This window comes from Rhagoletis pomonella, unplaced genomic scaffold (genome assembly GCF_013731165.1).
Source record: "Rhagoletis pomonella isolate Grant_MI unplaced genomic scaffold, Rhpom_1.0 Rhpom_scaffold_00467, whole genome shotgun sequence".
In the NCBI taxonomy this organism is placed as follows: domain Eukaryota; kingdom Metazoa; phylum Arthropoda; class Insecta; order Diptera; family Tephritidae; genus Rhagoletis; species Rhagoletis pomonella.
This window is the reverse complement of record NW_023459021.1, coordinates 34731-61526: the sequence shown is the minus strand read 5'-3', so window position 1 is coordinate 61526 and position 26796 is coordinate 34731. Positions and strand designations below refer to the sequence as shown.

Below are 26796 nucleotides of genomic sequence, written 5' to 3'. Positions count from 1 at the left end.
TGTACTGGTTGTCAAAATTATGTGTTTGGTGCATATTTGTTGTGTTCTTATTGTCATTGTGCGTATAATTTGTTAGTGTATTTTTTTTTTTGTACTACTGCTACCACCTTTTATAAATTCGCTTTTGTATTACGTTTTGATTCAAAAAGTTTACATATTAAAAAAATATTTTTATTGCTAATACAAGTATGTACCCAGTGCAAATCTTGTCGCATTCCTCTAGCACTTATGTGGGTATCTCAACGGCGCTTGCGATAAATATTATCACTCACCTCTCCCACGAAAGTCGACGTGGTGCCTCATCCAAACAGCTACCACCGCCGTCCGAGCTACCACCGTCTCTAGACGCAGCTGCTGGCATAATTGGCAGCAAATTGTTTGTGTTGGTGGCTGTAGCGGCGCTATCACCATGCGGGGAAGCGGCTGCTGTTAGCCTCGAGGCAGACATACTCGACTGATGAAGCAATTTGGCCAGACGTCGTGTCAATGCTGTATTGGTTGTGGTGCCACCTGTATCGCCGCCATCAGGTGTTGAGGGATGCTGTGCTTCAGCACCGCTGGCAGTTGCGGTCGTAACCATAGCGCTCGATGTATTGCTGCTGCTCTGCGGGTGATGTTGTTTTTGTTGGCTATCGTGGGTGGTGTTACCAGTACTGCGTTTCTTTGACGCCAAGCGGTAGGCGCGCGCGGCCACAACGTGCGGTGCAGGTATCCTGTAAATATTTTCAAATTTGAAGGTTTTAGAATAAAACATAACAGCTTACAGTTTAAGGTATGCCCTTGTTTATTACCACACTTGAAAATTTAATTAGTTGCAAGAAATCTTGCTTACCTGAGTAAAACTGATCCATCCGCTGCTTGGCATTCGAAATCCTCGCATGTGGGCATCAACAGGGCCGCGTCGGCTACTTGAGAACCAACAATGGGTGTGCCGCTATTGCTGATGCTAGTGCTTGTATGGGTGGTAGTGCTACCGGAAGATTTGCGACGGTATACGCCCATGTCGTCTTTTGGTAAATTCAATGATTTTACATTCACCACATTATTGTTATTGTTGGTGGTGGTGTAGCCAGGTGTGGTGGGTGTTTGGCGGGTGAGTAGAGACCAACGATTGGTGCCACCACCGCCGGTACTGGTGCCGCTGCCAGACTTGGTGCCCAAGAGGCCACTACTGCGCTCGTCTAGAAAAGTGAAGCGGAGGTAGTGTAAAATTAAATTTGTTAAGACAGTTTGTGAGAATAAGTTGCAAATTTGTTGTTATAAACGATAAGGTAAAATAATTGGATTTGTTGTGAGAAAATATAAGGTAAAATCTGTGGTCATAAGCAATAACCGCCTAAGTCGAAATACCTGAATTCAAAAAAAAAAAACCGTTTTAAATATTTGGATTGTAATGTTAACCTTATGGAGAAACCAAAATATGTTCATTTATAACTTTTTTAATAGCGGAATTTCACATACATATGGAATAGTAGTTGCAGAATGTGATAGCATATATAACTCAATTCTTTCTTAAGTAGACTTGGGTGGTTATTGCTTATGACCACGGAAATAATTGGATTTATTGTGTGAGTTGCAACACAACGATGCAACAAATAAATGTAATGATACATATGTAGTGCCCCTCTATATAAAAGCACCATACACTGAAAATAAAATTTTGTAAAAGTGCTACGAAAGACTTTCGTAGTCTTGGTTTTTGTACAATGTACGAAACTTTCGTTCATAATACGAACACATTTTTCACAACGAAACAAGATTTTACGAACTAAATATAACGAAAGGACTTTCGTAAGGCATTTTTTCAGTACAATTTACGAAATTTTACGTTTATTTTACGAAACACATTCGTAAATTACTGAACAAATCTCTGTACGAATAATTTTGTATATTGTACGAAGGCATTCGTAATATTTACGTGTGGTTTTAAAATATACGAAATCTACAATTCTGTATTCGTAAAATTTACTTAATACTTTCGTACATAGAACAAATGCAGAAACATGTTTTTTAACTTCGTACAACAGACGAATATTTTCGTACAATATGCTAAATTACCGGCAGTTTAATATTTCATCATATTTGTATGTATCGCGTGTCATTGCGAAATTACTGGTTGGCTGCTGTGAGACGTACAATATAATTTTAAACGTTTTAAGAAAGTTTTGCTGGATAAAAAAAACAATAAAAAATAAAAAAAAACAATCGAATATTAAAGTTGTGGATATATTATGCTTTTAAGCATACAATGTTTTTAACATCGCCTACGCTGCCCCTTGCGCTGCAATTTGTGACTTGAAAAATAGGCAATTTCATCAGTTACCTATCAACGGCAAGCCTACGCCAGGAGCACTACTTAATGAAATTAAAAGTAAGTACATGTATGATTTTTCACTGAAACTTGCTTTTCAGACGCCTTATAATTTTCCTTTAATTTGTAGTCGTCAAGGAAACAAACATCAATGAAGCTGCGAATCTGTCAAGTGCCTCTACATAAAAATATTATAATGTTTATGAAACTAAAACCAGTATATTTTATATTCTTTCATATTTTATATCTAATTATATTTAGTTTTTTTGAGTCTCATAGTTTAACACTTTGCATCAATATACTTTATTGAATGAAGCCTAAGCAATAAAAAATATGTATCTAGTATAGAACCTTATCGTATGCATATAAATAAAATACTTATGTTTTATTATAGGTAAAATAACCTTTTTTATTAATTCTAAACTACAGTGTAGTCAGAAAATTCTTCTTCTTCTTTCGTAGAACGTATGATTGCTTTTATTATTAACACTATAAAAACGTTACTAAAATTATAGCACAACACTTTCATTATTTTTTAATCACTAATGTTAAGCATTTTTGCAAAACGTTTTGTTAAACAAAAATGCTTAAAATTAACGATAAAAACAAAACAAAAGTGTTGTGTTATAATTCGTAATATGTTTTTTACAGTGTGGAGAATGAAAGCAAAATCGCACATTCTACGAAACAAGTGCAGATTTTACGAAAATAATTTCGTTAAATATACGAATTATTTTTGTTTCGTAAAAGACTAAGAAATAGCACGAAATTATTTAGTAAATAGTACAAAATTCTTTAGTAAATATAACGAATACATTCGTAAAATGTACTAAAGATCTGATGCCTCATATTTTCGTAGTATGTGCGAAAACGGTTTTGTACAATCAACGAAAACTTTCGTGGCTCAAAATGACGAAAAAATGCGTAAGATTTACGCAAGTTTTCGTTATATTTACGCAGGTTTTATTTTCAGTGTACACGTACCTATGTAAACTATGAGGTCGATATTAGAAGGGTAAGAAGAAGATTAAAACAAATTTTGGCAAAAAAAAAGAAGAAAATAAGTCAGAAAGCAATCGTAAAATCTAAAAAAACACCGGTTCCTACGAGACTCCCCTGTTAGCTGAAAGTAGTCTGACTTTAATTGAATTACAGCAAATTGTTTGCATCAGCATCTAGCGAAACTGGACAAGTGTGGGTACATATTAGTTGTTACAGTTTCCTAGTTTCGTAATCACTCCCACTGCTTGCAGGTATGTTTAGACACTTCCCGAGTATTAGGAAAATTTTATGACAGCCAATTAATTACTCGCAATAACTTTAAGGGTAAACTTTTTCATATGTGTATTGTCTGTAGAAAAGTTTAGAAGCTGTAGAGTTAGTTTGTAGCTCGTCAGAAAAGAAATACGAACAAAAGTCGCTACACAATCTGAATCCGATGTAAAGTAAAACAAAAGGCATCTGACAATGGCGTAATATTAAGCCCATTTTGAGTAAATTATCGTCTTTAAATTTCGAAATATTGAAGTTTCAAGAATTTTCGCTTTTATGTGACAAGCACAATAACCATACCGAGTTTGGTACAAATTGGTACAGCGGTTACCGAGATACATATATGTGATCATAAGGGGGCGGTGCCACGTCCATTTTCCAAAATTTTATCATAAGTATATTTCTTGGTAAAGAATTGTTGCAAGCATCAATATTTAATAAATTACCTTTAATATTTACTGATTTATCGAATATTCCGTATTTCTCTAAAATACCGTTATATGGGATGTGGGCGTGGTTATTGTCCGAAAAATAACCATCGGCCATTTGGCCAACAATTGTGCAAAGTTTCCATTTCCCATTTTCCAAAAATTTATAATATTCTTATTTTTCGTCTAAAAATTATTGTAAATATCAATTTTGAGTTAATAATCTTTAGTAGTTATTAAAACATCGCAGTATTCGTATTTCTGAAAATTACCGCTATATGGGGGGTAGGCGTGGTTATTGTCCGATTTTGCCCATTTTCAATACCATCCGTCCTACGCCCGAAAGAAGTACGCGTACCAAGTTTCGTTAAGATATCTTAATTTTTACTCGAGTTATCGTGTGCACAGACGAACGGACAGACGGACAGACGGACGGACAGACAGTCACCGCTTAATCGATTTCTCTTTTCATTCTGATCATTTACGTATACATTTGTCTACATCTATCTCGATTCGTTTTGCCTGTTACAAACAAACGTTTTGTGAAGAAAGTTATAATACCCTTGTGCACAAGTGCGCTCGGGTGTGTCCTGCTACACACCGATACATAGGCAGGTTACATGCATCGTAGATATTTTGGGTCTTCACACCGAAGCGTGGTACACGGTAACTCGGTGTTCGGTAATTTTTTCCTATGTATTTTGTTTGTGTTATGCTATTTTACACAAACAAAATACATTATAAAATATTACCAGACACCGAGTTACCGAATACCGAGCTCGGTGTGAAGACCTATATTGTTTCTTACGTTTCCTTTGATATCGAAATTTACAAAAGATTACTGTTGTTTTTCACTAGGTTTGAGCACAAAACGATCCCTGGTTACGGTTCAAACATCAGCCAGGGGAATGCATAACATTGGATGGTGTCCAAATGGTAAATTTCTTGTTGCTGTTGATGTGCGCATGTTCATATGTACACATAAATACATAACATGTACATTATTTTGTTGCTATCTTACCTATTTCTCCCCTACCTAAACATACATATGAAGCGTAGCCGGGAATAACATTGGATAATTGCCGCTTCGGATATGGGCAGTTTGTAGTTAGCATAAACGAACATAACGACACGGGATTTTTAAGAACGCGAGAATCATAGAAAAAATTTCGATTAAAAAAAATATTATTTTTTTGGGTTCAAAACTATCCTAAGTTGGAACCAACAACACACACCCAAAAAGCTTCATTGAAATCGGTTAAGCGGTTTCGGAGACTAGCGTAAACGAACACAGTGACACGGGATTTGTATATATTAAGACATTATTTATTAAATAAAAAAGAAATATAGCCCATACTGGTCAAGAAAAGGAGTTTTTATTATTGCCATCAGTGTAAATTACAATATTTGCCAATAGGATCTCGGAATCCATTGATTAACATTCCTAGTATCTATATATAGTACGCGAAGGGATTTTTTGTTCAGGACATAAGATTTTCAAAAATGGGGTGTAAAATTATAGCGCTTGGCTTCTGGGTGTGCAAACTGGTTTTATTTTTTCGAAATGGGTTGCTACCTGTTTAACAATTAAATGTAAATTTTTTAATAATTAATGCCATTAGATAAGCACCGTTCAAAATATTAAGTTGAAATTATTTAAAAAATTTAACCAATTATTACAAAATGAGTATCGATCGAAATGACGTTGAAAAGCCTTCTTTCTTAACTTAATTCTAGGAGGGTTGCTACCTGTTTAAAAAATCAAAATCAATTTGAATTAAGGGAATTAGGTAAGAGAAATATAAATCACCATATTGGCGCCAAACTAAATGGGTTAAAGAAAGTAGTAGTTTAAAAATATTTTGAAGAGGCTTGCCACCTGCTTGAAATATCGAATTTAGTTTACTTATACACAAGTTATAAGAAATATCAAAATATGGATGTCAAACGAAAGAGTGTTAGGAAACCTTTAGTTTGAATGCTAAGAATATTTTTGGGGTGTTGGAAGAGGGTTACCACCTGTTAATTTATTAAAATATGGGTATCAATCGAAATACGTTTTAAAACTCTTTAATTCTGACCTTTATTTAAGAGGGTTGCCACGTGCTTCAACAACCAAATTCAATTTAGTTCATAAGTTTATTGAAATATATGTGTACTACAATGTCAAAGAGATTTAAGAAGATTTTAGTTGGAAATACTTTAGAAGATGATTTCGATTTGTTTGAAAAGTCGAGTTTAGTTAGCATAATTCCCTCTACATATGACAATGCGCAGAGGTGGCAGGTCTACAAGTGTTTCCAGAGCCGCGGTTGGTGGTTATCATCATACCAGTGATACTTTGTTGTTTATTTCTCTTAAATTCGGCCCTTGAAGTTTAAGAACATAAAAAGATGCAGTGCATCACTCATGTTTTTTAGATCATAAAAGAAAGATTTGACAGAAACTTAATTCTAGTCTTACCCAGTGCAGAGCATTTGCAGAGCATCTGGTATGACAAGAATCATTGTATTCCAATCCTAGTCTTTCACCATAGGTTCTCAGGGCCCAACGCTATGCATCAGCACCCAGATCGGTGCAAAGACATGCCTACGAGCTAAAGCCCAAACGCACTATCTTCTTCTTCTTGATTGACGTTGTAGCCGCCTTCGCGATTCTGGCAGAGTGGCACAAACTTTCATAGCTGGAAAATTTCTGTCCATTCGTACGATATGATCAAGCGAGCGGAGCTACTTTATTTTAATCTGCAGCACTATCTCTATATCATTGTAAATTGGTATTCGCCATCACCTATGCGCAAATGTCCGCAGAACCTTTCCCTCGAAAACTCCAAGAGCCGCCTTATCAGATGTTTTGATTGTCTATGCTCCTGCACTGTACGCCAACACGGGTAATATGAGTGACGTATAGAGAGAGATTTTTGTACGACAAGAGATGACTTTACTTCGCAATTGCCTACTCAGTCCAAAGTACCACTTGTTGCCAAGAGTTTTTCTCCGTTGTATTTCAATGTACTCTCTTTACTGTAATAGTAGATACAAAGCACCCTCTATACCTAGTAGGTTTACAAATAGTCATTTAATTTTTTCTTTAATAGGGCTATTCGCGATCCGGTGCAAATGGCCTAGCATCATTGCATTGCAAATTTGTATTGCAAATTATTTGCAATACACAAACAAAATACACGCATTTGCATTTGTCATGGCTTGGCAAATTTGCAATACCGAAAATCCATAGCATAAAAATGCTATGCATTGCATTCATAAACAAAACCAAAGCTGATGCACAAAAATTGTATTGCAAAAGCTTTGCCATGACAGTTTAATAAAGGTCGCTCACAATCCATGGCATATTTCTGCAATTGCATAAATTTGTCAGCTCTTATACACCGAATCGCGAATAGCCCTAATGTTTTTTTTATGCGGGCGCCAGTATAGACAAAGCAAAGCAAACTAGATCCCATATGTCGAATTTAGGACTGGTTCTGAAGTATAGAAAAGTTAATGCAGCTGGGAAAAATATGAAATTCCCATGACATCGCCGTGTTAAATTCGCCAGTTATTTGCATGTAATAGAGATTTATCGCGAACTAGTGGTGGTTCTAAATATACTAGAAGCACACCAGTTCAAAACAAGAGATTTTCCCCACAGGGTAGATCCATGTTTTCTCGCTTTCTATAAAAACACAATGACAATTAATATAGGTATGTACATAAATACTTTACATAAATTTTTTTGCTTTTGAACACAAGTTTGTTTGTCGAAAGAAAAAATGGTGAAATAATTTTACATGAACACATACATACTTATCCCCTCTGTTGAGCCCTGCAAGACTTTGAAACCAATTAAAAGTTACCCGTAATAAGTTAGCCAAAAGTAGGCTATTTTAGTAGTCGACTATGAAATTCCCGACAGGGAAAGTTCTTATCTGTTCACATTTGCAAGCTTAAATAGACATACATACAATACATATATACATATGTATGTATGTATGTACATATATACATCCACGCAACATCATTTAGTTAAATACTTTTAATAACATGTTCCGATACTTACCAAATTGCTGGTCCGTATTAACCGAGACAACCGGAATGCCGGGCATAATAATAGCTGGCAAAGTGCGAGAGCGTAGCAGAGGGGGTGGCACTTTCCGACCCATGTGCGTTTGTGATATCAAGGCCGCATTTGCTGCATGCGTCCTGGAAAAGAGGCAGAAAAAGACCAGCATGAATACGTCAATAATAGAGAAGAGAGAGAAACAAGAAAGAAACAATAAACAATAAACAATAAAAAGGGACGGAGAAGAAGTTTCTTAAAAGGTATCCGTAGTATAAAAAAATAAATGTATGTATACATTAGGAATGTTAGTTTTTTCGCATTTTACGATCTCGGGATTTTCGGTATGTCATTATCACAATATCGGGGTCCCGGAATTTAGATATTCATTACTTTTTAACAACGTAAATCGAAACAAAATTTTCTATCTCTCCTACCATAAAATAAATAACACTGCGCAACAATTTGAGGGTCATTGTCTGGGGGGCGGAATGATTCCAACTCTGGATGAAAGACCATGATCCATATAGTAAAACCTCAAATTCGTTTTACATTCTTTGGTCAAATTTCTTTGCTATGGCAAAATTTGCATTATTTTGCCTAAGCGCCTTTATGTAGAATAAATTAAAAAAAGAGTTAAAATACATATCGGAGAGAAATATGTTTTTTCGGGCCACATACTAAAATTTTACGAGGAATAATTTTGTAGAACATTTTAACCCGTTATATCCCTCACTGAAAACACTGAAAATAATGTCGTTTTGGAATTATTGCGCCCCTAAAAATGCTGTTGCACAGTGTAATAAATAAATGGGTTTGAAACCCATAAAATGTTAAAAGGACATTCTCAATGCATACACGTCCTTATGCTCCAAAAATTGAATCTGTTTAAATTATACAGAATTTTCTCTTTAATTTCTCTAAGCACATTTCACTGACTTTTTTAAATGTTTTTTTTTTTTTAATTACTGACGTCAGACTGAGAAACTAAAAACGCAATTTTACTCTATTTGGCTCATGGTTTCGCGAATACATATATAGATTTTTGTGAGTAAATTTTACTATCGCACGGTATTATGTGCATAACGAGCTAGACATTTATAAAAAATATTAATTATTAAATAAAAAACGGAAATATAGCCAACACTTGTCAAGAAAAGGAGTCCCGGGATTACGGGATTAACATTATTGACAGACTCCGTCGTCGTTACTTTGAAAGGTAATTTTGAATGCATGTAATTTACAGTTTTACATCAACAATAAATATGTATCTACTTACATACATACGTGTGGACGCAAATTAGGGTGAAGCGTAAAATTTTGTTTTAGAGTTTTCAGTACGGAGCGATAGGATGTAGAACATTGCATTGAGCCTTAAAAATTTTTTACTGCTTACATATAAAAAATTACAACTATCTATTAGTGAAACATCAATAGAAGATATTCTTTAAAATTGCAGATCACTGTAAAGCAATTAATATATATATTTTATAAATACAATAATAATATGTATGCATGTATATAAAACTACTTTTTCACGCATATATACAATGACTTCTTTTGATCATAAAACGGCTAAGATGCATGTTTTTTTTCGCTTTAGTCGCCTAAGATTGTATTTCTCCTTGAAAGGTTGTTGGTTCATTGTTGGGTTTGTGCGGCTCAGTAGTCCGTTTAGAAGTAATTCCCTTTATGTCTTTATTGCTTCGTCAACCACGTCAATATTTAGTTCTCGATGTAATCACTGTTAGATATGTAGTAAATCGCATTTGCTATTTTCCTAAGAATTCTCAATTGAGCTTTTATCGTTTGCAGATGGGTTTTAAAAGCCGAAGTTATTGCCTTGTAGATCAGTACATTATTGTGTACTGTTGGTTTAGATTGCCGTTCCAGTAGCCAGTACAGTTGTTTAAAGTGGGTTTTTATTTCGTTGTGTTTTATTTTATGGTCCTTTCAAGTTAATTTTGAGTCTATTGTTATTCAAAGGTACATACTTCGTTTTGGTATTAATGTTCGTGTTAGAATCCCCCACTTTTATTGGTCTTACGGTACGTGTATTGTTTTGTCACCATTAATAACCAACTTAAACTTCAATTCTCATATACAAATTTAAGATTAACTGTAATTTCCAAATTAGTACGGGACACCCTGTGAGGTAACTTTCATTTAAAAATTATAGAATTCGGTTAACGTGGTCCAAAGTTATGCGGTAACATACATAAAAAAAATATTCCGATGAACTGATAACCTCCTCCTTTTTTGGAAGTCGGTTAAAAATTATATTTCAAAAGAAGGCTTTCGTTGATGTGGCTAAAGTGACGTTAGAGAATGTTAAAGAACTGTTTGATATTTGTGCATTGATTTTGTTAATGCCACTTAATAATAATAATAGATTGGCGCTTGCATAATATGTTAGTGTTTGGACGAGCTTCGGAGGTTGCTTGCGTTTTGATGTTGTCACACAAAGGACAGGGACCTTTTCGCTGACTCCGAACGGCAATTGTATTTTTATGAGAACCTGTTTTTCATGACAGAATACACTAGGTGGTATGCCACAGCCTGACGAGGGCGACCGTTATTAGGAAAACACTTGTTTTTTGTTTTATTTGACGTTGGTCGGAAGCCGGGCTCAAACTAAAACATATAAAAACAAGTTAGAGCACCGCTGTCTTAGGCTATGCCGAAGGCATCATACCTTTCATGAGCATCTGAAAATTTTACTTTAATAGATTACTGCATTTGAAAAAAATTATATATTAACAGAATACATAGATAGAGGAGATACACATATGAAAAACCACATCTAAACAATCAGAGGTATGACAGATATACCTTATATAGCACCAATCCAAGTGATTTTCACTGCTGTGTGATTGGTATGTAAACCGGTAACGCAACTTAATGGGTTTAGCTTGCTATATAAAGAAGATATATCGCAAAAACTGGTATAGGAACAATCAGTGGTATAAGAGATAAAGCTTATACAGCACAGATTTTGACGATTTTCGCAGTCGACTTTGGATTATTATTTATAGAATAGCTTACGAAATTTATGTGTTTTAGCAGTCCAAACAAAGGAGTTTTACAGTAAAACCCCATATCTGAACAATCAGTTGTATGGAGGATATAAATAGGTTACAGAGACCCGACCTTTGTTAGTTTTACTGTAAACTTTCAGTTGATAATTAGTGAAAATATTGCGAAATTCCATGTTTCTAGCTGTATAAATGGAGGAGTTATAGCGAAAATTCTCATAACTGAACATTAAATTGTATGGGAGATATATGTTATAGTGACCCGATCTTTGTAATTTTCACTATAAGTATTCTGTTAACACTGAGTGAAAACGGCGAGAATTTTCATGTTCCTAGCTGCATAAATGGAGCAGTTATCGCAAAAAATTTCATATCTGAACAATCGGACCCCATCTTCGCTATTATCACTGAAAGTATTCTTTTTATAATGAGTGACAACAGTGCCAAATTTCATGTTCCTAGCTACTTAAATGGAAGAGTTATAACGAAAAATCTTATATCTGAACAATCAGTTGTATGGGAGCTATGTATATGTTATAGTGGTCCGATTCTTCCGGTTCCAACAAATGATAAATACATTATAAAAATACACCCACCTACCAAATTTCATCCGGATATCTGAAAAACTGAGAGACTAGATTGCACAGACGGACATACAGACAGACAGACAGACAGACAGACAGACATGGCTAAATCGACTCAGCTCGACGTTCTGATCATTTAAGTATACATTTTAATGGGTCTATCTCTTCTTATTCTGGTACTTACAAACATCGGACCAAAGTTATAATACTATTTCATGCTCATGAAAGGTATAAAAATGACGATTAGTTCTCAAAACTGAGAAGATACGAAAAGGCTTGAAAAAAATATTTGGGGGAAAAAAAATTGAATTATCAATTACCGAATAGGATTAATTTCTTCAAAAAATCGGAGAAGGGTTCATAGAGCTGGATAACAAGTTCGTAACTAAGTCAGAATCATCACCATCTTTTTGAAATTACTTGTGTTTATTTTGATTGAAGTGTAATATGGCACTTTTTTTGGTAAAGTGGGGTCAACGTTTGTACGAATAAGCTAGCCACGAAAGAAACACTTTTTAATTACGGTATCAACTCGACTCTCATTAAGCTATCTAACCATTTTCTCTGGTAAAAGAAAATATATGTATTCGTTTTTCACGAAAAATCAACCGAATTAAACAAAGGATGCTACAAATACTCGCTACAAAAGTGTAGTAAATAATCCGGCTTATGTAACTGAAGTAAGGGAGATCATTCCAATGGTTCATTTATTAGCTGCCAGCGAACGAATTACCTTTGGAACAGTTTATTCCGAGCCTATAGAAAAAGCACTGGGAAACCTGCCTTCAACTCTCCGTGACTCAATTTACTGCTATACCGTGCAACATAACCGTTTCATTGTAGCGGATATATGTAGTTTACTTTAAGTAACATAAGTCCAGGAACAATTGCTCATGCGCCCCATTATGTATGACGACTGATAGCCGATAGGCAACCATATACTAAAATGCGCATTACATATGAAGATTTTGTAATTTCTTTAGATAAATTGTCAAACACCTTGAGCAAAATTGGCAATTACTTCGAAACGAAAAAATCAAATATTGTGTGTGAGTCTATTTAAAGTGTGCAGGCTAAGCTTCGGGGTAAATGATTAGACTGTTATGATAAAATGGAATAAGTGACAAATGACGTCGCCTCCAATACTATGCGAGTTCAGTTTTGGATCAAATACCCGAGCCACGATGGAAATCCCGGATTATCCTTGTCATAAACAAGCAGATGAACGCTGTGTAACCATTGTCACTGAAGCATCAATGACTGGTGATTGGTGAAAAGGCTGGAAATGGGTTTATGTGTTCCAATACTAAATCTCGTGCGATAATGCGAAAATTTGGAACGAAAAACGATTTAACAGTAAAGAAAAAATTATTAAATTAATAAAGTAGTTTTGGAAATTTTTTGTTCTTAATTTCATGTTGTATATTTTTTAGAAGCTTTTATTTAACTTCACTATAGGATAGGTCCTGGAATATTGCAATCAATATTTCACCTCCCGATGAGCTATAGACTTGAAACTTCAAACTTAGCTCATAACCCGATGACAATGCAATATGAAGGATGAAATAATCTGGTAGGTGATGCAGGAGTCGAGAGATTTGGAAAACCCGTATATGTATATCTGTGTTCGTATGGAAAAGTAGCTTATGTCGAAAGGCTGGTTAGTATAAATCGGCATTCGCAGCATACGATTGCAAATAAACGTGCAAGAAATAGTTCCGATACTAGCAAGTAAATATTCTTCTTAAGTTTCATCAAAAAATTTCCCTGTCGTTTGAAGAACAAAGGGAATACCGCATTATAATAAAGCCAGCCATTCGACATAAGTTACTTTTCCATACGAACACAGATATAGTCAGAATTGAGGCACGCTTATTTTGAAAATACATTTTTACTATGTTTTAACTTTTTGTAAAAAAGTTTCTCATCGTAAAACTGGCGTTTTAATACGACATCCGTGTTAAACTGGTTTAAGGTTAGGTAGAGTTACTGCACTCTTAAGCTAAGGAAGAAGCTAAAAAATGCAAAAAAATCCACAAAAATATACTTATTTAAAAATATCCCTAATGCAACTTTAAAGAGGGGTTCAAATTCGATTCGATAACTTTTTTCTTCTTCCGCAAATTAACGCTCCACCCTTATGTTCATAGGTAAGTGTTCAATGAACATGCCCCTGGATGGATGATATTTTCATGAGTGCTACAAATAATTTGCAAACTTTGTATGTAAATATGTACGGAATTTTCTGAATACCAATTAAATACTTGCTGATGAGCAAACGTACGTGGTGGACATGAAAATATTCGTACAGACCTTTAGAGGGGGATTGTAAAAAGGCTAACGTTTTAAAGCAGTAATTACTGTTCACACTGTGAAAAGCTAGTGAAACAAATTTCCGGTCTAGAGGGAGTACGACTTTGAAATTTCGAATAAAAACATCCTTCTTCGGGATATCGCAGTCTTAAAATCAAAATAAAAATAATAGTCGCCCTCGTAAAAACACGAGTTACTGTTTAAAATTTTAATTTGAATAATATGCAATACGAATTATTAAATGTTCAAATAAAGTAGCACAGAAATCTAATAATATGGTATCAGCGGCATTTTGAGAAAGTTGCAGTTTTGTGCCGCAGTAAATTTCTGAATTTTGAACAAGAATTATATCGAAAAAGCCATGGTTTTAATTTCACTACAGTCGACGCAGTTACTATTAATTAACAAGGATTTCCCTATAGGGTATGTACACATGGATAAATGACATGTAATTAGCTGTGACGAAGTTAATTTCTTGCTTTGCAATGACACTCATGTGCAGATGTATCGCATATATGTAGTTATGTATATATGTTAGTATATGTACTAATTTAAAAATTTACTTTTTAATATGAAATGTTCACAGTTTTTTTCAACTACTACCTCCAGCAAAATGTGTAGCAGTATTGTTGTAGCAATTACCTGCAGTGAAAAGTTTCTGCTCATTTTGGTTTTGCGTTTTATGAAAAATGGGACCGCCCAAATACGTCATTTGGGCGAGAAATCTGAAATGCCAGTCCAAATCACGAATTTCTCCATACAAATTCACATTTCCAGAATGACGCATTTAAACAAAGTCACGAAGGAAATGCGTTCCAATTGCCGTACTATTTTATTGAACTCACTAGAAAACAAAAGTTCTAAAAAAGCTTTTGTTTGTCTTTCAGATTTGGAATTTTTCAAAATCTAATAGGGGCATACACGGTGCGTCTGACTCGCGAGTCATTTGTGTACGTGTTGACTCGCCTTCGAATCATTCAGAGTCATGCTGGTGTAACTAACACACATTTATTTTCACAAACACATCCAAACCGACTCATGAGTCAGACGCACGGTGTATGCCGCCCATAAGCAAACACAACGAAATGAACAACTCTTTCAAATTTGTTTATAAAAATTGTTAATTTATACATAACCTTTACACATTTTTAGTTTGATCAAAGAATAATTGCCTTTTTGTGTCCAAAATGTGTTAAAAAATATAATAAATGTAGCGTTTGTTTACATTCATTTTGTTTTTGTCTTCCCTTTTCAATTGATGAGAAGTCAAAGCAAATGCGGATCAAGCAATGTAAACACCTTCAAATTACTGATTTCAAAGCACGCATTTGGGCCCAACACTTACGAGCACTGATCCTCCCATGGCTTAGAAGGTGTTTTACCACTTTAATGCCAGCGTGGGCCAGAGTGTCCAGATTTAGCGATTTCGCGCCAATTTGACGATTTATTTTTGGATATTTGCGCGTAAAAATTTTGGAAATCGCCATTGGCGATTTCTGGCGATTTTTTCCCCTTCAAATAAATTTTTCCGAATTATAAAAATATACAAAACTTATTTTTCCAAGATAATTTTACAGAAGAGGCTAATGACAACACAATCATATTAAAAGACTGTCAAAAATTTTTGATCACCCTAATCGAAGAACTTTTGAAACGATTACCTAGTCAATTAAATACTTTTAAAAAGGCTTTGATTTTGTCACCAGAAGAAGTGCGTGAATCGCAAGATGGCGAGTTTCAGGGACCTGCCAATTCACTATTTAACTTTGAAGGAAAGAAAAGCAGCGGAAACTTAATATTTAAATCTTTTAACTTTCCCACGGAATAACTTTTCTCTGAACCATTCCAGCCGACTCTGCAGAATTTTGGATAATTCCTTACGGAGTGAAAACAGCAACAGGCAATAAAATGTTTGGAAATATAAGTAAATTCATTTTATTATCCTTGCCGCACTCACATGCTTTGTTGAGCGCGTTTTTTCCATAATGAATTCAATAAAAACTAAGATTCGAAATAGGATGAAGTTGGAAAGCCTTAATTCAATAGTTCGAATAATATGAAGGATAATAGTTTCTGCTGCAAAACGTTTCTAATATCAAACAGTATATTATCAAGGTTGAGTAGCTCAATATATGACAACAACAGAAATGTTAATCATTCAGACACTATAGGTGATTTTAAAGAAATTGTGGAAATAGCTGATCTCGTTTTATTATAGGTTGTTATTTAATTTTTAGCGCCGAGCTCTTAAAAGCGGATTGTGCGATTAATCAATTAATATGAGTTATAATAAATTTAATAATTGCGCAGTTCTATTGCAAAATGTATTGAAACAAATATTTTTAAAAAGTATGCGTACTTTTAAAGAAATTTTTTTGTACATCACTATTATATAAGTGATTTGTGTTATTTATTATTAACCCTTAATTAGGCCTATAAAGAAAATCACACAATTAGTCGGATGGGGTCCCCAGTGACCCCAATAAAAGTGTTGAAAAAAGAATTTTCAAAATAAAAAAAGGAAGTGCGTATTAACAAAAATATTAAAGTACTCTATTATCGTTAACTTAAAAAAGAAAAAAAACATTATTTCGACATCAAACTTAAAAAAAAAAAATTAAAACTTACTTCCGCGAAAAAATGTTACGTTTGTAGGCGCATGGGGTCAGCACTCAAGGGAGTAGCGACAGATGTGTACACGACGATGTTCTGGCCGTGAGTTATTTACGTACCCCGCGGGGCGTTAGGAAGCTAGCCAAAGCGCGAGCACGCTCCAAGACATTTTTTTTTCAACTTGAAATGACCTTGACCCATGCGCCTAATTAAGGGTTAAATGTATTATATTCGTTTTTGGTTTTAATAACTATATTATAACAAGATCTCATTTTTAAAATAAAAGATTTGTTGAATCGATTTCATCAATTTTATTAAAAAAAAATTGGTGATTTTTTTCAGAAATTGCGTTTTTTTTTAAACAATCTGGACACTCTGGCGTGGAAAAAGAAAGTATTTTTGGTCGTACAGTTGGGGGAATTCTGCCTACACGAAACCAAATCGATGAAGCTCATGATGGTATCCTTTTATACACAAGTTTTTTTCCTAGCCCTCATTATCTTCTCCAACACTATGTGGAGTCGCTCTGTCTTTCATCTCGTGGGTATCAAACGTCTCGGCGAGATGCTTCCCAATTGTAACAGCTGTTGACCGATGCTATTTAAAGCTCGTCGGCGATTTCAAGCATCCGTTGATGGTTACCCCAGCAACGAGTACATGTGTGAGTGTCGGGTTGAATGTCGGTTGCTTGAAGCTTGTCCGGCGACACTCAAGCATAAAGCGTCAACACCATTTGCAATAAAATTTCGTAGTGGGTGGACGTAAACATGTCTTCATCGGATGACGATTTTTTGCTACTTGCCACTAAAATCTTTATCTTCCGCGAACTTGCTCATTTTACATATCACAACAAACTAACACACTAATGCTTGTCAACGCTTTACGCCACTATCAAACAGACCGCTTGTCAAGCGGTCGCGTTGATGGAAAATCAAAAATTTTTGATTTTCCATCAACACGAGCCGACAACAAGTACGTGTGACACGACGATCTCCGATTGCCTCGGTTGCTGGGGTAACCATCAACGGATGCTTGAAATCGCCGACGAGCTTTATTATGCAGCCGTATTACACTGAGGGAAATAATGCATAGTAAAAATGAATACTTTATATTTGATTATCGTTTAAAAATGTTCGAATTTAAAAATAATATTTTCATACAAAATATATTACGCACGTATTTGACTGTTCACATCTGAGTATATATATCATATATGTAATACTTCTATATTGGTAGTAAGCTAACTTCGCAATGTGTAAGCATTCCGAAATCAAAGCGAGACAGTCTAGTACCATTTTTGTCAATGTATTGTGTACTTGAGTGCCGTTTTTGTATATGTGTTGTGTACATGTTTATTTATAAACGTATGTGTTCCTTTTCTGTCGTACGTGTTTATTGATATCTCTATCACTTCTATTCTCCTTACAGCAGCCACTTCACCAGTTATTCCGCTTAACTTTACACTTTACTCGATTAGTTATAACTTTCTTTACGACTTTAATATTAACCAATTAATCACAATTTATTAAATAAAAACACCTTCTGACTTTGGTATAACCCAGTAAGCATTAAAAATATACAAAGGTGTTCTTTGCAAAAGGTGTTCAGCTCCTTTTCTTCGCAAAACAGAAAGGAGAATTCTACTGCCTGGGGGTTATAATCCCTAAGTGCGGCCAAAGGCCGCCTACGCAGAAAGTTGTTCAGCCTCCCTTCTTTGGCAACACAGAAAGGAGAATTCTACTGCCTGAAGGTTATAATCCCTAAGTGCGGCCGAAGGCCGCCTACGCAGAAAGGTGTTCGGGACGCCTCAGAAACTTTAGATGCACTGAAATTTGATAATACTTTCACAAAAATCTCCTTTTCTAATTTTGTCTAATAATTTTTTTATAAATCACATATTTTAAAATTTAACGTAATTTTCCTGCCGAAAAATTTAGTATTGAGAAAGTTTACTATTTACAGTTTATTTTATCTTCCCATTCGGCTTTGTTTACTTTTACTTGAGAAATTTCATCGCCGCCGGGAATGCGGAATCTTGTATTATATCATTCTTATTACCATATATGGATAGTGTTTAGTGTTGGACAATTTTTGCTCTTAAAATTAAGAAAATTATTTCGAGCAAAAATAAAACTAGGTACTCAAAAACGCGAATATATGGTAGATTTCAGGCCTTGTGTGGTAGATGATCAAAAAAGTGGCAGATCTACCACAATGTGGTAGAAGTCCGATCACTGATACGCACCCCAAGCATGCAGAGCGCCGCTCTGAGAGCGTTGGCAACACACACATTCATACATAGTACATGCCCTGCAGTGAAAAGCCAAACCAGTTAGAAAAAAGACTAGTTCATTAACTAGTATGTGCCTACCAGTTCGACAAATTCGAAGAACTTAGGCGATCAGCGACATCTGCCTTTGAATTGCCAAAGCCAAAAATAAAAAGCAATTAATTGTTTTTCTTACGAATGTCGGCTGTGGCGTCACGTGAAGTCTACTGGTTCTGGTTCTGAAATCGCAGGTTCGAGGCCGCTTGGAGGTGGTTAAGAATTTTAAAGTTAAATAAATGTAAGTAAAAATAATTTATTCAATTTATAAATAAATAAATAACAAATTTGAAAATCTAATTGCATTGCAAAAAAACATTTAGGAAGAAATGCTTGTGCTATAAAAACAAAGAAGCTAAACAGATTTTATTTTTTTTTTTAATTTAAAAATTACAATACAACAGCCTAACCAAAAAAAATTTATTTATAAAAAATAGAAAATAAAAAAATTTTCCCTGCGCCAGGATTTGAACCTGGGACCTCAGGCTTACCACGTGAGTGCTTTGCTCTGTCAAAAAGGCACACTTATGATTTTCACGGGGCATGAATTGACAGACTATCTCATCAACTGGTATGATGCTACAAGTATTTATACTAGTAGATGCTGATCCATAGCCTGACAATTGACATCTCGTAGGACATCGCAATGTTAAAAATACCAGTCGCTAACATTGAAAAAGGATAGAACATGAACTAGTTCGGCTGAAACGCAAACCGGTAGAATTCTAGTTCACAACTAGTAGCTTTCCCTGCAGGGTGCTTATCCGTACAAATAGCGTGCTGTGGTGTTGATGGATATTCAACATTTGAAAGTAAATTTATATGCCTGGGTGTAGCTGAGTGCGAAAAGATGCATGCCCCAATTTGTTGATATCCAGAGATGGTCAGGGTTCGAATTCAACTGCAGGCAACATGCAAGTTAAAATTTTTTTTTAGCTTTTTCTTGATTATTCACTTCACGGATGCTTTTTCAGAACGAACGCGGTAATTTTAATATGCGCGTAATTGAATTGAATATTTACCAATATACAGTACTTTTGTTGACGTTTATAGTAAGATCAATTACGTTTCTATTTGATTTTAATATTATTTTCCCTCAGTGTAGTTTCGCAGGGATGCCAAATTCAGAAATAGTGCTGTCAAAAGCCACTTTGAAAAAAAATACGTGGTGTGTGTCGATCATATTCCTTTCTTTCTATTCAAGAAAAATTTGCTAACATTCCTGAATCAAAATGGAACAAGTTGAAGTTTTTTCGGCTCCTGCATCGTGATGCGGACTTATATATAGTCTTTCAGCAGATTTCTTACCGGGTATCCGAGTGCATTTGCATGCTTAAATATATATTTTTACCTTGGGTGCTCATTAACTTACAGATTTACCTGCGTTATTTGTCACACCACCTCATTACAACATTTGCAGGTGCGCTAAAATTCTGAAATGTGCTATAAGTCACATGTTTAATGTCATAGGTCATGGTAATTTACTTTACAACGACGAAATATTAAACTCGCAAATGCGATATATATAAAACTTTACACACGGGTGCGTACATACACAAGTACATGAATATGTATGGATGTACATATATCATTAATTAATATCCTGCCCGTAGAATCAGAGAGTAATAAGTTAAAGAGTGGAAGAGGTTAAAGCTCAGTTGCTGCTGACAGTCCATGTTCACAGAACTTCAGGCAATAGGTATGTTACAGAGAAATACATTGATTGCCCCATTCAATGTATCAAAACTTCTTCTTTTTATTATTAGTCATCATCGGAAAGAAGGCAATAGCGCCGAGAGTTTGTTAATGTTGCTATTTTAGTACTAAACAAGTAAGACCAGCGCTGTCTTCGGCAAGCCCAAGGCTTCATACCTTTCATGAACATCAGAAAATTTTACTGTAACAGATTACTGCATTTGAAAAAATTGTTATATTCACAGCATACATATGTATGTAGATAGAGGAGTTAAACATATAAAAAATCATATCTAATCAATCAGAGGTATGGAAGATATACCTTATATAGCACCAATCTAAGTGATTTTCACCGCTGGGTGATCGATATGTAAACCGGTAACACAATTTAATAGTTTTATCTTCCTACATAATGGAGTTAGATCGCTAAAACTTGTACCTAAGCAATCAGTGGTATAGGAGATAAAGATTATACGGCACTGATTTACACAAATTTCTCACTAGACTTTGTATGATTATTTATAAAATAGTTCACGAAATTTCTCTGTTTAGCTGTCCTAATAAAGGAGTTTAACGGTAAGACCCCAAATCTAAACAATCAATGTATGGTGGCAATAGGTTATAGTGACCCGATCTTTGTCATTCCGAAGTCAACAGATGTTTGCTAGTCTTGCGGTATGTACGTCCCGAGCGTGGCCGTAAAGAATATACCTATGTGTTGTCTAATGTTTGTGATTGAAATGATTTGTCCACGATTCATGAAACTTCAAAGAGATTCGAGGTTATTTACAACAGGCGAAAATCTCAAATCAAGGTTTCTTGCATAAGGGAACGCATTTTGACTAAAACAACATATAGAAAAAAAACCTTTTTTAAACGAAGCTTTGCTATAAAAAAAACGTCCTCTACTTACTACGAGAATAGAGGTAGAATACTTGAGAAGTATGTAGTGATAGCGAAAGTCGGCAATAAAAAATGGGTTTTTGAAGTTTTCCCGAAATCTAGGAGGTATATTGGCCAAACTGACTTCAAAATCGGATTCTGCGGGTCGAAATACATAACCATAGTTAGGTCCATTCAAATGCACATGACACTAATTTTTTTTTGTGCCGGTGATATTTAAAATTTCTTGGTAGGATTGGAGGGGCGCCCGGCCCCTATTTAGTGCTAACTTATAAAAGAATACCTATAGAGCAAAAACTGTTTATAGTTAATTTTTTAATTTATTTTTTAATAACAATAACTGAGTGGTTCTGTGCACTCCATTTCTAATAAATATGCAGGAGGGAGTTAGGTTAATGCAATACATACATATTTATGTATCAAAATATGGGTGTTCGACGAAAGAGACTTAAGAAGGTTTTAGTTTGAAAAGGGTTGCCACTTGTGTAAAAAGTCGAATTTTGTTAACTTATACATATGTTATATTAAATATTAAAATGTGGGCGCCAAACGAAAGAGTCTTAAAAGAACTTAAGTTTAAAAATATTCTTGATTGCCACCTATTCGAAAAGTGATATCTACCTGATGTAAAATTAAGGACCTTGATCTGTAGATGTACAATAAGGTTTTATTTTTTGAAATTTTATTGTTACAAAAACAATTTTGGCAATTTTTGAAAATGTTTCTTATTGTGTGCAATTTCTTGAGCAACAATTTTGCTGCCATACGGGTTCGCTAGTGTAATTTGCTGTTTCAGGAAAATTGGATACCTATGGATTTTTTATAGATGTTTATGTTAAGCGAAAAAAACATAAAGACTCCAAGTTTTTTGTTTTTAATTTTTGCCCAAAATTATGGTCAGCACGAAATAATTCATTTTCAATTATTTCCTTTTGAAATGACAAATAATTTTTATTTCCAACACAAAAAGTAAACAAATGCCGATTTCAAAACGGTAAGCGCCTTACAATGTTGAGCGCTTGGATTCGTGAAGTTTTTTTGATTAGGCGAAAACAAGATTATGAATCGTAATGTACAGAGCTTCATTGAAAAACATGTGTTAGGCATGAAAGCTTCATACCAAGGTAGTATCAGTAGAGCAAAAACAACATTTGCGTGTATTTTGTTGTTGCTTCTGGTATCGAAAGTGTGAAAAACTGTTCTGAATTTTTTCTTCTAAATCAAAGCGTGCCATGTGAAATACAAAAAAATTATAAAAAATAAAAAATTGAAATTGGAAAAAATAAAAATTGTTGCAACTTTCTTTCCTAGTAAATTTGTTTGCTTCTCGAAGCATTGATCCATCCTTTACAAGGGCCAGTAATCAGCGGTTGTGCTGCTGAGTTGGGCGAACGTTCCAAAAGCTGCTATTCAATCGCTTGTTTTGTATGGAAAAAGGTTTCACATGCAAATGGATTTTAACAATTCAGAATTTTTGTGAGAAAAAATTAAAAATATTTGACATTTTCGAGACCAAATAATTTGAAAATAAATCAAATCAGCTGCTCTACTGAACTACCTGTTCAATGTACCTTGCTTCATACTTAAGTATGTCGAAACGATTACACTACTATGATTAGGCGCTCAATGTGCGAAGTGCCTAAGTTGGAAATTTACTCACACGAGCAATGCAGATTTTTCAGGGCGGAAAACGAGACAATGTATATTTTAGAATAAGGGACGATCTAATAACCAAGGAAGCCATGAAAATTTTCGAAGAGACAAAATTTTCGTCCCTAAAAAATGTCTAAACACTTTTTTATTTAAAATTTTTTCGACTTAATTTTTTCCTCCCGTGAACAGATGCATCTGTAGTTTTACTTCAAATGCTTAGGATAAATACATATATGTTTGCATGTTCATTCACGTATGTAGGTATACACATACATACTTATGTACACATATGTATGTATATGAGCTTTTTGTTGGCAATACATTGTACATTCATGCATACATAAATATTTGTCAAATGAAATGCATTTCATCATATTTTTAACCGACTTCCAAAAAGGAGGAGGTTATCAGTTCGTCAAAATATATATATATATATATATATTTTTTGTTATGTATGTTACCGCATAACTTTGGACCACGTCAACCGATTTCGATAATTCTTTTTGCATCGGAAAGGTAGTGTCTCAGGGGTAGTCCCATACTAATCCGGTTTAGATACGGTCATTGGATCATGAGATATATTTATATTTTTTTTTTTTTACATGAGAAGTGAAGTCGGTTTTTTTTTCCTAAAAATTACTTGTCAACATTCAGATTACTAGGAGCATACAAAGCTCTGACAGTCACATCCGCAACAAAAGCAAGAATAAACAGCTGGAAGAGCAGCACAGCAGCAGCGCTTGAAGGCCATTAACGAAAACTGATGTTGGCGGCAACAACTAAAGCAACAACAACCAATGAATGAATGTGATGGCCGCAGCTGCATGCAAGCCAGCAACAATTTAATGACTACACACTAACTAAATTATCAAATATTTCATATTTCATTACGTTTGATTGCAGATTTTTACGAAAAAAATTTTTTTTTCGCCAGTACCGATTCTTTTATTTTGTATGTATGTTATTTTATTTTTAAACTATGTATGTACAAGCTGTCATATGCAGTTGGTTTATAAATATGCACTGAAATATCGAACTGAAATTTTGAAAAATAAAAATGAAATCATTGTCACTCGCAGTTTTTATTATTGCTGTTGTTGTTCAGCTTTCAAAATGGATTAGTTTCCTGTATTATTGGATTAATGTGTGGGTATGCGTTTGTGCGTATTTGTCTTTACTAAAATGTGGGCGCGCCAATGACAATGTGTGCTTTTAGCTGAGCGTTCCATGACATCTTTCCATTTACAAATGTCACGCAATATCATGAAATGAGAGTCCACAAGAACAGCTTCAACAATAAAAACCACAGCTCAGCCACTGTTTGGAACACAGATTTAACAGAGTCATACATGGACACACAATTCTCATCCGGTTGACAATACTTACGTATACATAAATATACAAAAGCCCGCACACAGACGAACAGACCAGCTAGTATTTGAAAGGAGAAACATGCGTGCGAAATTCAGAAAATTGTCACAAGTATACGACAATGTCATCAATGGAATCTGCGACAACATTTTATAAAAAAAAGCTGACTGGATTAGCTCTCTTAAAACCATAATAATCTTATTTCTTGTTAACAAATTGTTGTAAGTATTAACTTGAATTAAATTAACGTCTTAAGCTATTGAAATATCGAAGTATTCGTATTTCTGAAATTTACCTTATATCGTAAGTGGGCGTAGTTTTAGTTTGATTTCAAAAATGTTCAACAAATTGCTTTTCTGTATCAAGGGTAATAAGTGTACCATGTTTGGTAAAAATTGATAAATCGGCTACCAAGATACATATTTGTGGTCATAACTGAGCCGGTGTCACGCTCTTTTTCCAAAAGTTTGTAATATAAACATTTCAGTAGTTACTACACAGTAATAGTTTCAACACATTTCTTAGTTCCACCTTAAGCAATGTTCCTAACTAGTTTTGTGGGAGTTGGTAAAGCAGCTATTGAGTTACAAAATTCGATCATGAGTGGACAAAGCCAGACGCGTTTTCAGAACATTTTATATTGTGTTATTTTGTCTAAAAATTTTAATTCATATACCAATTTTGTACAATTTGGACGCTGAGTTTTTGTATTTTTCGAAAATACCGTTATATGAGGGGTGGGTGTGATCACCCATTTTCAATACCAACATAACAACTTTTGCTCGAGTTATCGTATACACGGGCGGACTGACAGACAGGTATGGTTTAATCGATTTCCCTTTTCATTCTGAGCATTATGATATCTACATATATCCATATCAGGGTTGTTGCAAATATTCGCATTCGCATTCGCAACCGCGTAGCTTCCGCATTAATTTCAACATTTGCATTCGCATTCGCATTCACAATAATCAATGCGGAGCAATGCACAGTTTATATTAGGTTTGTATAGTAGCTTCTCCAGAAAACACTGCAGCGAGAGCGTAAAAGCAAAATAGAGCGTAAAATTGAGAAGAGAAAACTACTAGAAAAAGTTATTGAACACAAAACCAATAAAAACTTGCAAATGAATAGTTGGTGCACCGTTTTGATATTCTGTGTAAACGTTTTACTACTTTACGTTTACAGTTTTAAACTCTTTGCTTTACACACAAGCACTTACACAGTCCAGTACATCATTAATATTTTGATTTCCTCTCATTTTACTCTTATTTGTGCTATACCAATCCAACATATGGCGGCTTTTGACATTTATCCTTTTTCTTCTTCTGCTGGCTAATTTCTGCTAGTAAACATTTGACTAGCAAGAATTTGCAGCTCTCCCGTGTTGTTGCGTTCTCGATTCAGTGCTCTCTTGCAAATTTTTTGGGTTATCATACACTTTTCCAATAAAAATTGCAGGTTCCAGTATAAATTAGTACTGATTGTTGGTTACTATACAAACCTGTTGTCAACATCTTCTTTGTGGTTCATCGCTTTACATATATTTTGTTGTATGCGTAGCCCTTCTAATGTCATCCTATTTCTAGTGCTGTTCTCCACCATGATGCAATAATACAAGGTAATATCAGTTGTGACAGCTCGATTTGACACTGCCTCAGCTCAATAGAATGAGAAGAAAAACGGGACGAAATGAATCCACATATGGGGGAAAAATATAAAATTTCACATTTTCTCCTTAACAAAATTTTCGTTTTAATAGTATATTCGTTATAAAATGAAATAAAATAAGATAAAATACTATTTTAAGAAAACAAAGTGTGTATACTGAGAAAAAATAAAAAGCATTCAACTATATTAATGGGCAAAAAATAGTTAAAGGAGTAACACTGTTTCACGTAAGGCAGTCAATATGGCGGAATTAGAGCGAGAAGTTGCCAACTGATAACACCTGTATTATTGCATCATGGTTCTCCATGTCGAAAACTCTTGCGTTGGCGACATCTGCTGTGTGATTGTTTTTGGTCTAGTGCTGCGCTAGCGCTGTGGTGATTTTCTTATTTTTGGCGTCAAGTTTGTGTTCGTTAATTCTGGTTCGTAATGCTCTCTTCGTTGTTACAATATATATTTTGTTGCAGCCCGCGCCTTCATTTCCTTTGCACGATATTTTCTATACTAAATTGTGTAGTTGTCGATTAAATATTTTCAGTATGTCTTCCACGTCTTTGGTTTT

At 34.7% G+C, this 26796-nt stretch overlaps 1 protein-coding gene across 1 annotated transcript in view; it reads right to left on the bottom strand.

Annotated features, from left to right (window-relative positions):
• Positions 1–272: 272 nt before the first annotated feature.
• Positions 273–26796, bottom strand: part of LOC118750941 — a gene marked incomplete at both ends in the record, with an annotated part of 46204 nt that continues 19680 nt past the window's right edge. The window contains 3 exon segments of the mRNA XM_036485693.1: positions 273–713; positions 833–1181; positions 8071–8213. Coding sequence (XP_036341586.1) covers positions 273–713; positions 833–1181; positions 8071–8213 — 933 coding nt within the window.